General features: G+C 34.9%; 1 protein-coding gene across 5 annotated transcripts in view; it reads right to left on the reverse strand.

Annotated features, from left to right (window-relative positions):
- Positions 1-5,635: 5,635 nt before the first annotated feature.
- Positions 5,636-15,007, reverse strand: part of LOC115213779 (TBC1 domain family member 1) — a 196,655-nt gene continuing 187,283 nt past the window's right edge. For all 5 annotated transcript variants that reach the window (XM_029782619.2, XM_029782620.2, XM_029782621.2 and 2 more), the window contains 5 exons: positions 14,510-14,661; positions 13,755-13,847; positions 12,343-12,502; positions 8,935-9,104; positions 5,636-6,692 (listed from right to left, as the gene is read on the reverse strand). In XM_029782619.2, the coding sequence (XP_029638479.1) occupies positions 6,252-6,692; positions 8,935-9,104; positions 12,343-12,502; positions 13,755-13,847; positions 14,510-14,661 (1,016 nt within the window). In that variant the 3' untranslated portion in view covers positions 5,636-6,251. The remainder of the gene's footprint in view (positions 6,693-8,934; positions 9,105-12,342; positions 12,503-13,754; positions 13,848-14,509; positions 14,662-15,007) is intronic.

Below are 15,007 nucleotides of genomic sequence, written 5' to 3' on the forward strand. Positions count from 1 at the left end.
CTGGGTATTCACATGAGTGATGACGCGACCTTTCATGTACATGTTGCTAAACTGACAGTGAAATGCAGACGCCTGGCTGGATGGGATTCTTAGAACCTTTAGAACAAGAGAACAAGAACCATGATGGTCCTCTGGAAGACACTTGTCCTAAGTCACTTTGACTATTGCTCTCAGCTATGGTCACCATCCAGTGTCAAGTTGATCACAGAACTTGAGGCGATCCAACGAAGCTACACGAAGAAGATAGCCTCTATGCAGATGTAAGCTACTGGAAGACTCAAGAGATTAAAATTATATTCCCTGGAGCGTAGGCGGGAAAGATATGCCATAATATACATCTGAAATCCTGGAGGAAAGTGTCCTGAACTTTGGGCATCGAGAGTTACGCAAACGCCAGAACTGGGCGCCACTGCGTGGTGCCTAGGACTCCAACTTGCCATCAAGATGTAGGAACAAGATTCTGTGATAGCCTGGGCTTCCGAGGCCCACAGTCTTCAATATCCTCCCGATGAACCTGAGAGACCTGCATGGGGTGGATACGATGTCTTTAAATGGAGCTGGATCTCTTCCTGTCAGGTGTCCCAGATGAACCAACTTCACGGCAGGAGGGGCAGATGAGGGCAGCTGCATCGAACTCTCTCATGCACCAAATAGCAGTTGCTGCTAAAAGCTTCCATGAAGTGAAACCAAGTAGCAACACCAAATGGCGGTGCCCCAGCATGGCCACAGCCCATGAGCTGAAACTGGAATCAATCAATCAATATTAATGTATATGTATATATATATATAAATATTTATTATATTATATATATATATATATAATGTATATATATATATATATACATGTATATATATATATATATACTGTAGTATATATATACATGTATCTATATATACATGTATATATAGTATATACAGTATAGATATATATAATGTATATATATATATACATGTATATATATATATACATATATACATATATATATATATACATTATACATTTATATATATATATACATGTTATATATATATACATGTATATATATATATACATGTATATATATATATACATGTATATATATATATACATGTATATATATATTACATGTATATATATATATACATGTATATATATATATATATTAGATATATATATATATATATGTATATATATTATTGTATATATATATATGTGTATATATATATGTGTATATATATATAATTGTGTATATATATATATGTGTATATCTATATTGTGTAATATATATGTGTATATATATATATGTGTATATATATATATGTGTATATATATATCTGTATAATATATATTGGGTGTGTATCTAATATATATATTAATGTATATATATATTATATGTAATATATATATATATATGTATATATATATATATATGATATATATATATATATGTATATATGTTATATGTATATATATGTATATATATATATATATATATGTATATATGTATATATATATGTATATATGTATATATATATACTATATGTATATATATATATTATGTATATATATATATATATATGTATATATATGTATATATATATTATATATATATATATATATGTATATATATAGTATATATGTATATATATATGTATATATGTATATATATATGTATATATTATATATATATATATATATATATATATGTATATATATATATGTATATATATATATATGTATATATATATATATGTACATATATATATATATGTATATATATATCATCATATATATATATATTATATATATATATATATATATATTATATAGCTATATATATTACATATATATTTTTTAAATGCAAACAAATAGGCACAGGCATGGCTGTGTGGTTAGATAGAAGCTTGCTTCCCAACAATATGGTTCTGTGTTCAGTCCCACTGCATGGCAGCTTGGACACATCTCTTTTACTATAACCTCAAGCTACCTGAGGTCTTATGAGAGGATTTGGTAGACGGAAACTGAAAGCAGCCCATTGTATATATGGTATATATGTGTGTATGTGTGTGTGTCTTTGTTTCTGTCACCCACCACTGCTTGACAACCACTGTAACTTAGAGGTTCAGCAAAAAGAGACTGACAAAGACTAAGTACTAAGCTTTAAAAAATAAGTCCTGGGCTTTAGTTGTTCAACTAAAACCCATCAAGGCAGTGCCCCAGTATGGCTGCAGTCAAATGACAAAGAAGTAAAAGATAAAAATAAGAAACAAAAAAGAAAATATGAATTTTTTCTTTAAAAAAAAATAAGTCACACATATATTATATTATTGCCTTTAATAACAATAACAAAATGAGAATGATGTCAATTAATTAATTAAAATGTAAATTATGTATATGTAGATTCATGGAGTCAATTTTGACTCCATTATTATTAACAATAAATGGTGGTGGCTGGTGTTGGGGAAGGGGGAATTTAATTTTTATTGTTTATATTTTCACTGGTAAATGAAACCATATAAATGGTATGACTGTTCATCAGACAAACAAAATAAAATATAAAAAAAGAAAAAGAAAAAAAATTGGAACTGCATGTGGCAAAAAAAATTCAAAAAAAAATTCAAATTATATTTCTTTGATATATGTTTCTGAATATCCTAATATAGATATGTAGTCGAGGAAATATTGCCAAATTTGTACAATTATAGAAAGCCATTGGCTTTCAAAGAGAACCAACCATATACATATATACACATGAGACATGCACCACACACACACACATAGAGTGGCAACAAAAGGAAGACCTTAGCTTCAGAAAAAATACAAACATTTTGTAAGTGGAATAAATTGATTTGGTGAGAGAAAGACAAAGTCTTTTACTCTTCCCTTTAATGAACCAATTTATTCCATTCACTAACAGCTGACTCAGCCCACCAACACTATTTTCCTTGTACCTTACAGTTTATTTGATATATATATATATATATATATATATATATAATATACATACATACACATACACGAAACTGACACCTCAAAAGTAAATAGACACCCCTCATTATGGATTTATTTATTTGTGCGGGCACTACTCATTAGTACAATGTCCAAATGGTTTAATTCATCAGAAACTGCACAAGGCATATCTACTAAATATTAGATTAAGTATTTAAATGCATCAAATGAAATTACTGTTTCTAGATAACTTTCCAAAGTTAAAAAAAAAAAAGAAAAAAAAAAGGAAAAGGTTTTACTTCTGAGGTGTGAGTGTGTGTATGTTTTGTTAACAGGAGAAGTATTCTTCACTTTGGTAGGGCATAATTTATTTTAGCTGATCAAGTGGGCATTTATCTTGGAGTTTTCCCTGACTCTCTGACCTGTCTTAGAAACCAGCAGGAGGCCAAGGTGACTTGAGACTAAGAGGATACTGCATCAGCTGATCAATATATATATGTATGTATACACACACACATATTTTTTTGTTGTTGTTCATACACCTTTATCTTTCTCTAAATTTCAACTATATATATATATATATATATATATATACATACATACATTTATTATTCTTTAACATGAATAATATTGAGGAGTGACTTCAAATATTCAGCCTGCTAAGCCCTCACTGGATTGCTAATGAAGGTCAAGCAGGTCCAAACTTTAAAGTGACAGTCAGTGCTATTCTTGTTAAAGACTAATGTATTGAGTAATTCTTCGGTTTAATGTTAAATTGTTTTTATTATGACTTGACATAAAAACAAACATTAATATATATATACATGTATTTATGTGTGTGTGTTTATATGTATACACACACATGAATGCACGTGTATTTATATACATGTATACACACACATATTCATACATATATGAACTCAAATATACGTACACATACACACACATATATAGATATATATACAGACACAAACACATGCATATGCACACATAGATACACACATGCATGTGTAGATTGATGCAATCCATTGCCAACAGTTTCAAGTTTTCTGCATAGAATAATTTGGTTCAAGAATTTCTTGCTAGTCTGTGAAATGTCGGATTCTTTGAATTTGTAAAAAATATGCATAAATTAGTTAGTGCTGATTCAAATGGTTCCATCTTCCCTTTTGTCATATATGTATACTTCTTACACAGTTCATACACATGCAAACATTTCACATCCAAGAAATCAATTATATTATACCTGTCATAGAGTGTGTGCATACATTTTACACAGTTCATACAAATGCTTTCATTTCAGATTCAAGAAACCACCTATACTTATCATAAAATGTGTGCATGCATTTTACACAGTTCACACACTTGCACAAATTCCACATTTAAGAAATCAATTATATGACACCTTTCATAGAATGTGTGATACGGTTTATACACATGCACACATTTCACATTCAAGAAAGTTACTTATACCTGTCAAAGAGTGTGTGCATACAGTTCATATATCAAGGATTAGTTAGTGCTATTTCAGAGATTTATATTGTTGTTTGTGTATAGTGTATAATATATATGTGTATAATATATATATTTATTTATATATATATATATATATATACACATATATATACACACACAAACGCTTTTTTATCCACAATATAGATATGTATGTGTATGTATCATCATTTAACATCTCTTTTCACAGCTGGCGCATACATGTATGCAAACATTATGTATATCATTACACACACACGTATATATATGTATATACAAACACTAATTATGTATCTACATACAAACATGTAGGAACATGTATACAAACATACACAAACATATATAACATATACACACATTTTCCATTTTGAGGCTCAATTAGTGCTGATTCAGAAGTTTCTTATATATATATATATATATATATATATATACACATATACATACATACATACATATACATATTTGTACACGCTTACATTCCACATTTGGGAGAAATTGAATGTGCATTTTTTTAATTACTGTACATTATTACCATGAACTGTATGCACATGTTAAGCACCAGTAAATACTGACTGAGACAACTACATCCTATATATATATATCTCAGCTTATTCTATGGAGTCCAAAGTCTACAGACCAGATACAACTGATCATGCATTTTACGAAAATGGTGAAAAATTGTGAGAAGGAAAGAAGAATTAAGAAATAGAAATCTATGTATGAATTATACATGTATATGAATACATACATTTATATATATATATATATATATATATATATACATATATATATATATACATACATAAATATAGCTACTCACCCACATTCACAAACTTATATACACATCTACAATCAAATACATGCATTTGCATTATACACATACACACATATAAACACACATACATACATAATATGAACATACATACCTATATGCAAACACATATACACGCATAGATACTTGAACGTATATACCACTTGCAACCACATGTATACACATATACATGTTGAAATTTAATGTGAAAGGTTACTTAGTCATGCATTTACAAATATGTACACATACAGACAACACAACTTACACCAGCAGCAGCCACAAGAACATTATACAGCAGCTTCACAGAATTTCCAAAGGGAGAGAGCGAGAGAAAGAGAGTAAAAAACACATTAGAAGAAGAAAAAAGAGTAAAAAGATGAGAAAGAAGAGGAAAAAGAAAGGAATTTTAAAATAGCTCTTTTGCTTTAGATATGAACTTTTTAATATAGGCACAAAGCCTAAAGTGTTGTGGGGAAAGGGTACAGTCAACTAGATCGACCCCAGTGTTTAACTGGTACTTTATTTTATCAACCTCAAAAGGATGAAAGGCAAAGTTGATCCCAACAGGAATTGAACTCACAATACAAAGAGATGTAGCTAAATGCTGCAAGGCATTTTGGTCTGATGCCACTCTTTCTGCCAATTCACTGCCATTTTTTGTTCTGTTTTAAAATATTGGTAAATTCTAAGTTTTGGCTAAAATAATTTCGAAATAGTCACAGCAGAAATGTCATTTTGTGTATGTGTATTTGCTTTTTTCTCTTTGTGTGTCTGTATGTGTGTGTGTACTTGCACATGTATGCATCTCAGAGATATATTTTAGTAGATGTAAATTATATATGCATGAGCTAGATTGGATGTATGCATTTTTCCAGATAAGCAGTAAAAAAAAAAAAAAAAACTGCATTCATCAATTTTTAAACAGCAACAACAATAACAACAACAACAAAATGAACAACATGATGTAAAAGTTTAAACAAACAATAATAACAAATATAGTTACTACTACAACAAAGTAGACTACGTTTTCTCAGCATCAGAAACTGGTAAATTTGTGGATTCTACAGCTGAAGATGTTAGACTGCTGGCAGATTGAGTGTCCGAAAGTAAGGAATGTTGAGCCTGAAAATTTGCACTTTCTTTCTCTAGAGTAGCCACACGATCCAAAAGAGCTGCTCGCTCAAGTTCAAGGGCTTGCAGCTTAGAACGCAGTCGTGTCTCGTTGGTCTGGAAGTTGTTGATGGCACTTTCGAGGCTACGCTGTTGACTGAGTGCATTCTGAAGCTTGTCCATCAACTCCCTGTTTTGTTCTTTCAAAGAACGATTTGCACCTTCTAGACGATGAATTATGCTGTTGCCGCTGTGGCGCTCTTTCGTTGAAGTGTAAACCATTTCTTCTTGTAACACCTGGTATTCAACTACGTAAGCATGGAGTTGTTTGCTGTAATCCACTTCAAATGCCTAAAAGACAGAGAGAAAAAAACATTTCTGAAATGAAATGACAAACACTAAAAAATCTATTCAGTTTTCACTAATTCATCATCATCATTTAGTGTCTATTTTCCATGCTGGCATGGGCAAGATGGTTTGAGTGGAGCTGGTAAGCCAGAGAGCTGCACCAGGCTCCAGTCTGTTTTGGCTTGGTTTTTACGTCAAGATGCCCTTCCTAATGCCAACAGCTCCACAAAGTGTACTGGACAGCTCTTATGTATCACCAGCATTGGTGCCTTTCACATGTCACCAACACTGTTCATAACTACGATTTCCCTTAGCTTGATATGTCTTCTCAAGCACAGCAAATCGCCAAAAGTTTCAGTTACTTGTCATCTCCATGAGACTCAACATCTGAAAATCATATTTCACCACCTCATCATATCTTCCTGGGTCTACCCCAGCCCATTAGTAAAAGCTTGCGTATCCATCATTTCCAAGGAAGTATGACCTGGTAGCTTATACCATACTTTTGCTAATTGTTTTAGTGCCTGTGTAGTTACCAGCAGACATCTTAACCCTTCTGCCTTTGACTTCACAGAACATGAAGAGCTGGAAGTCATTTTCATCTGAATCGACAGAGAGAGAAAAGGGATTGGTAGTATGAGGGAAGATGAAAGGTGAGGGAGATGGAACCATTTGAGAAAAGCAAATATATATATATATATATATATATATATATGCGTAGGAGTAGCTGTGTGGTAAGTAGTTTGCTTATGAACCACATGGTTCCGGGTTCAGTCCCACTGCGTGGCACTTTGGGCAAGTGTCTTCTACTATAACCTTGGGCCAACCAAAGCCTTGTGAGTGGATTTGGTAGATAGAAACTGAAAGAAGCCCGTCGTATATATATGTATGTGTGTCTGTGTTTATCCCCCACAATATCACTTGACAACCGATGCTGGTGTGTTTACATCCCCGTAACTTAGCAGTTCGGCAAAAGAACCCGATAGAATAAGTACTAGGCTTACAAAGAATAAATCGTGGGGTCGATTTGCTCGACTAAAGGCCATGTTCCAGCATGGCCACAGTCACATGACTGAAACAAGTAAAAGAGTAAAGAGTATATATATATGTGTGTGTGTGTGTGACAATCTCACCTGATTTATGATTCTCTCCATCTGCACAAGACCCATACTTGGCAAGGTGGTCTTCAGGAACTCTACAATGCTCTCAAATGACTCGCAGTGCATGATTAGTTGCTTGTGGTCTCCAAGAAGAATGAGGGCTACTTTGAATATGGAATCAATACCTTGCAGAAAGATCAGGTCTGGAAATAAAATAGAAAAAATAAAATACAAGTTTATGAAGTCCTCATTCTTACAGGTTTTAGTAATTAATTTGTCATTAGTAGAACACAATGTTAAGGAGGTTGGTATGTTGCATGTTAACATGAGAAAGACCACACTAATTTGTCTAAATTTCCATATTTGCATTTGCATACATACAACAATTATTTCAGTGAAACATTGTACATGAGACAGTGAATGTGACAGTTAAGAGTCATAATAATTGCATTACCAACCATAAAATTATTAACCATCTTACTAACAATAACTCTGAGCACCTTTTCAAACTCCACCTGTCTAACACCTGTGGACATACTCTTTTACTCTTTTACTTGTTTCAGTCATTTGACTGCGGCCATGCTGGAGCACCGCCTTTAATTGAGCAACTCGACCCCGGACATATTCTTTTGTAAGCCCAGTACTTATTCTATCGGTCTCTTTTGCCGAACCGCTAAGTAACGGGGACATAAACACACAAACACATACACATATATATATATAATATGCGTAGGAGTAGCTGTGTGGTAAGTAGTTTGCTTATGAACCACATGGTTCCGGGTTCAGTCCCACTGCGTGGCACTTTGGGCAAGTGTCTTCTACTATAACCTTGGGCCAACCAAAGCCTTGTGAGTGGATTTGGTAGATAGAAACTGAAAGAAGCCCGTCGTATATATATGTATGTGTGTCTGTGTTTATCCCCCACAATATCACTTGACAACCGATGCTGGTGTGTTTACATCCCCGTAACTTAGCAGTTCGGCAAAAGAACCCGATAGAATAAGTACTAGGCTTACAAAGAATAAATCGTGGGGTCGATTTGCTCGACTAAAGGCCATGTTCCAGCATGGCCACAGTCACATGACTGAAACAAGTAAAAGAGTAAAGAGTATATATATATGTGTGTGTGTGTGTGACAATCTCACCTGATTTATGATTCTCTCCATCTGCACAAGACCCATACTTGGCAAGGTGGTCTTCAGGAACTCTACAATGCTCTCAAATGACTCGCAGTGCATGATTAGTTGCTTGTGGTCTCCAAGAAGAATGAGGGCTACTTTGAATATGGAATCAATACCTTGCAGAAAGATCAGGTCTGGAAATAAAATAGAAAAAATAAAATACAAGTTTATGAAGTCCTCATTCTTACAGGTTTTAGTAATTAATTTGTCATTAGTAGAACACAATGTTAAGGAGGTTGGTATGTTGCATGTTAACATGAGAAAGACCACACTAATCTGTCTAAATTTCCATATTTGCATTTGCATACATACAACAATTATTTCAGTGAAACATTGTACATGAGACAGTGAATGTGACAGTTAAGAGTCATAATAATTGCATTACCAACCATAAAATTATTAACCATCTTACTAACAATAACTCTGAGCACCTTTTCAAACTCCACCTGTCTAACACCTGTGGACATACTCTTTTACTCTTTTACTTGTTTCAGTCATTTGACTGCGGCCATGCTGGAGCACCGCCTTTAATTGAGCAACTCGACCCCGGGACATATTCTTTTGTAAGCCCAGTACTTATTCTATCGGTCTCTTTTGCCGAACCGCTAAGTAACGGGGACATAAACACACAAACACATACACATATATATATATATATACGACAGGCTTCTTTCAGTTTCCGTCTACCAAATCCACTCACAAGGCTTTGGTCGGCCCGAGGCTATAGTAGAAGACACTTGCCCAAGGTGCCACGCAGTGGGACTGAACCCGGAACCATGTGGTCGGTAAACAAGCTACTTTCCACACAGCCACTCCTGTGCCTTGTTTGCAAAATCAGAAAACAGCACAGCTTCCATGACTTTCGGAAACATTTTTTCACGCTAAGAGTTGCTGAAGTATGGAACAAACTGCCGACATCAGTTGTTAGTTGTTGGAGCACTGCATCCTCCAAAACTTCCATGCTTCCTGAGATTTGTCAACACTACACCTGATTTTCTCCCCTCCATACACACGCAAGCATGTATCTGACTCATACACTGTTCACTTCCCAGACATTTGTACATTAATGCATATGCTTTATACATACTTTTGACAAGTTGTGGTGCACCTGAGCACTGTATACAATAATTTCATTATTATTATTATTATAAGCTATTTATATCAAAATCGTTATTGGTATTTAAGACAGAATAAGTAGAAAAAGTGGGAAGACCTTATCACAAAACTGACCAACAGAGTTCCGTGTAGCCAATAATTCACTGCATGTCTGATTGCACAATGTAAACTGAATGAAGCTAATTCAGAGAGTGTGTGTGTGTCATAACCTCTTGTCTTCACATTATGTGATATATGCAAATGTATGTCACTGTCATACAAGCAGTCTCATTCATTATCAGTCTTCTGCAAAAACATATCCAGTCTCAGGGAAATATCACCCAGTTTGGAAACAGGGGGGGATGTCCAACTGTAAAATATTTACCTCAAATAATTTTGTCTGAACAACATACAATTCTCACTGAGAAGAAGAAAGTTTCTAAAACAGATAGAGAAATTTGAAGGATTGATTTGTTCCAAAGGTAGAACACCAGTCATGTTTACAGGAGATGTGGGTTCAAGTCCTACAGGGAGCCCTTAACTTTTTTGATCCAATATTTACATGTTATTATTTATAGCTCTCCTCGAGTTTCACTATTCCAAAAATAAAATACTTCATGATCTCTTCAAGTTTCTAAATTCATATAATGTCAACTACAGACAGACAGACAGACAGAGACAGAGACAGAGAGAGAGAGAGAGAGAGAGAGAGAGAAAGTCCACAAAATTTTTGAAAAAAGTCTTCTTATTTCTTCATTATTAGTACTTTCATTCCTTTAACAACTTGTCAAATAAAATTTTGTGAATGGACAAACAGCTTGTATATTTATATAAAACATGTTTTTGGGGGGGTTTTGTTTAGAAGAGAACATTGTTTTTGTTTTTTGGGGTAAGGTTTCATGACAATGGAGATGGATAGATACACCCAAATATAATTTGTAGAACTTTATACATGCTCGATTTCGGTTGAGCGTTCTGTATCTAGTTCTGGAAATTGTGTTTTGTAAACGACAGACTACACTGACGATCTTGCAGATATTTGCGTGTTTGCATACGTAGATATTAACAAGTGAAACCATTGGTACGTAGGGAATCGTTTTTTATTTCATATATTTTCCTTTGTTTTACTCATTTTTACATTTTGATGTTTTGCTGAGATTTTTCTTCAGAACACATTCTTTGTGGTAATGGCAATTTGACGTCTATGTTTAGCATATTCGGTGTCCACTTTAGTGGTCATTTCTCTTAATTTTGTATGTAACACAATCTTCGGATTTTTTAAATATGCTAAGCCACTGGTTTTAATTGATTAGTATCAATTTTTACCCTTATTATTTAATTTCAAATTTATTTATATATATATATAAATCAAATCAATCAAAAGCAAAATCAAATTCGATGACTGGCATCCATGCTGGCAGGGTGCAAAGAGCATCATACGAGCGTGATCATTGACAGAGCGGCTAACCGGCTTCCATGCCAGTGGCATTTAAAAGGCACCATTCGAGCGTGATCGTTACCAGCGTCGCCTTACTGGCACTTGTGCCTGTGCTAGTAGGGTGCCAAGAGCACCATCCGAGTGTGATCGTTGCCAGAACAGCCGACTGGCTTCCATGCCAGTGGCACGTAAAAGGGCACCATTCGAGCGTGATCGTTATCAACGTCGCCTTACTGGCACCTGTGCTGGTGGCATGTGTAAAAGGATTCGAGCGAGGTCGTTGCCAGTACCGCCTGACTGGACCCCGTGCCGGTGGCATGTAAAAAGCACCCACTACACTTTCGGAGTGGTTGGCGTTAGGAAGGGCATCCAGCTGTAGAAACTGCCAAATCAAGATTGGAGACTGGTGCAACCATCTGGTTGATTGTATGATAGACTCTTCTATCAAAGAGGATGTATGAGCATTCAGCTATTGCCTAACAATCTGCACAAATAATTTGTTTAGAGTGATCAAATATGTACATTAGTTAACTCTCGCCATGAAATCAATATTGTCTGAACAGGTATTGTGCTCCAGGTGTTGAAATGATTGCAGAGCAATGTGAGATGAAATGTTTTGCTCAAGAACACAAAGCACCACTAGGTCATGTGCCCTTACACACACACACACACACTTAAATGGAATGTGTAAATGAGAGAGGATAGTTTATATCTTTGTTTTCATTGTTGGAATGTTCTTTACCAGTGACAGGTAATGACAATGATGATAATTAGCATAATTATAATTTTATGATGATGATGAAATCTTTGCATGAAGAATTGCTGGAATGAACACTCACCAAAGACTCTGGAGACAAAACCCAAAGGAAATTGGGAAGCAAATATGGTAAGGAACCATGGCGCAGCATAAAGGGTCGGCACAATCTCGTGTTCTTCAAAATGTTCATAAAGGTCTCTGTGGTTGTCATGGATGAGACGTGTCAGTTGGTACAACTTGATCTGTTTGGTGCAAAAACAACAACAGCAAAATTAACATCCATTTAACAAAGTATTTTCATTAATTTGTCCACCCCTGTACATACAAATGGACATGCATAATGGAACATACGTACATAGTGACGGGAAGACAGACTGAGAGAAACAGAATGATCATTGCATAAAAAAAAAAAATCACTGCATGTTGTAATGAGCAGTATGACTATCAGGTCCCTGGAGGTGGGATGGCATATACAAAGATATGAAGACAGCATGATAGTTGCCTGTCTGACAATACGTGTGCCATGGGTATTCTGGATCAACACCTGACCCAAGACAACACCATGCTTTACAATCGCAAGGTTGCAGTTTTGGCAGATGGTCACTGTTATGGAATGGGGTGGTTGTGGTGCAGTACCACTACATGGTACTATTTGATGATTATGCAGAGATGGCTGTGATGATGATGAAGTAAGGGAAGAAGAAGAAGAAAAAGACAAAAAAGTAAAGTTAGATGATAATGACAATGATGATGGAAACTAGGTAATGGGAATGGTGGACTCTTCTGTTATAGATGACAAATGAAGGCTCTGCAATTTCTTGCTCAACAACCTGTAACTCTCTTTTACTCCTTTACTTGTTTCAGTCATTTAACCGTGGCCATGCTGGAGCACACCCTTTAGTCGAGCAAATCGACCCCAGGACTTATTCTTTGTAAGCCTAGTACTTATTCTATCGGTCTCTTTTGCTGAACTGCTAAGTAACGGGGATGTAAACACACCAGCATCGGTTGTCAAGTGATGTTGGGGGGACAAACACAGACACATATATATACATATATATGACAGGCTCTTTCAGTTTCCGTCTACCAAATCCACTCACAAGGCTTTGGTCGGCCCGAGGCTATAGTAGACAACACTTGCTCAAGGTGCCACGCAGTGGGACTGAACCCAGAACCATGTGGTTCATAAGCAAGCTACTTACCACACAGCCACTCCTACGCCTAAGGTGATTTGTTTATGGTGATCAAGTGTTTGTACTGTACAACAGCCCACTCTTTCCATCAAATCAACATTGTACAGATGCATGATATGCCACATGATGGGAGCTGAAGTAATTGCAGAACAAAGTGATTTGTTCAAGAACACAATGCACCACCTGGTCTAGGAATCGAACTCACAACCTCACAATGGTGAGTGCAATACTCTAATCACTCTGCTTACATACCCTCTGGTGACTAGAATACACCTGAACAAAGGACTAAGTATATAATTACCTGCAGAGCTGTCATGCTCGGTCGGAACTGGTTTCGTAGTCCCATATTAAACATGAGGTATTTCAATATGTGAAAAGCAGATTCTTCATCCATCTGATAATAGAAACAGTAAATATTATAAAATGTTAAAATATCTCCATCTATGTATCATGCTAAATGCATACACACCAGTTGAAGGCAAGATACTACTGAATTATCTGAGATGAAATCTCTTCATAGACTTGTAGTATTAAAAACATAATATATATCAAAGCAAAATGAACATTGTCACTGCAGTGATTCTCAATTACTACATGTGTGTTTAGCTTTTCCTAAGGCTTGTCAGTTGTCACCTGCATCAATGAAACTCATACTTTAATTTATATAGGAAATGGTGAATAAAACACTAAATGGTATTGCGGAAGCTTGGTGGGCACAATTGAAACAGCATCAAATTAAAATCACATGTGTGTATCATACTAAATATATACACATCATTAGAAGACATGAAACTGAAGAATTGTCTAAAAATTTCTTTAAAGATTTTATATATATATATCTTTATGTATATATTTCGTTTTTGGATTTGGTTTGCAATATTCTGACTTCACAATTACAACCCATTAAGATTTTAGTCGTAAAAAATAAAATCATTAACACCCACAGGTTTGTACTTTAAACTCATCCCCACCTAAAAAACCCGTAACTTCCATTAATGTAGGAAGCAGCATTAGGAAATGAGAAGAAGAGAAATCACAAGGAATATAAGAACTTACATGTATTAAGAGCATTCCTGCAATGAAACTGAGACCTTGACAGTAACCAACTTCCTGGTCGATTAAACTGTAGGCTTTTAACAAATTAAACAGCGCCAGTTGGCCTGGACCCAGCTGCGTTCGGAAATAAGGGTGCTTTGGAAAGGTCCTTCCTAAAAATAGTAAGAGAAGAAGAAAAAAAAAGAATAGTGAGAAGAGACAATAAATAACACATATATATATCATCATTTAACAGCCACTTTCCATGTTGGCATGGGTTGGATGGTTTAACACGGAGCTGTTCAGACACCAACTGTCTGCTGTGGAATGGCTTCTACAGCTGGATGCCTTTCCTAACACTAACCACTCGACAGTGTTGGGTGTTTTTTAAGTGTTACTAGCATGGGTGCTTTTTATGAAAGGATAAGCCATTATTTGTGGAAGACAGCAATTTTACTTGGCTTGACGCATTTTATCAAGTACAGCAAAGATTTTAATTGAAAACTTATGAAAACAAGA

This window comes from Octopus sinensis, linkage group LG7 (genome assembly GCF_006345805.1).
Source record: "Octopus sinensis linkage group LG7, ASM634580v1, whole genome shotgun sequence".
Taxonomy (NCBI): Eukaryota; Metazoa; Mollusca; class Cephalopoda; order Octopoda; family Octopodidae; genus Octopus; species Octopus sinensis.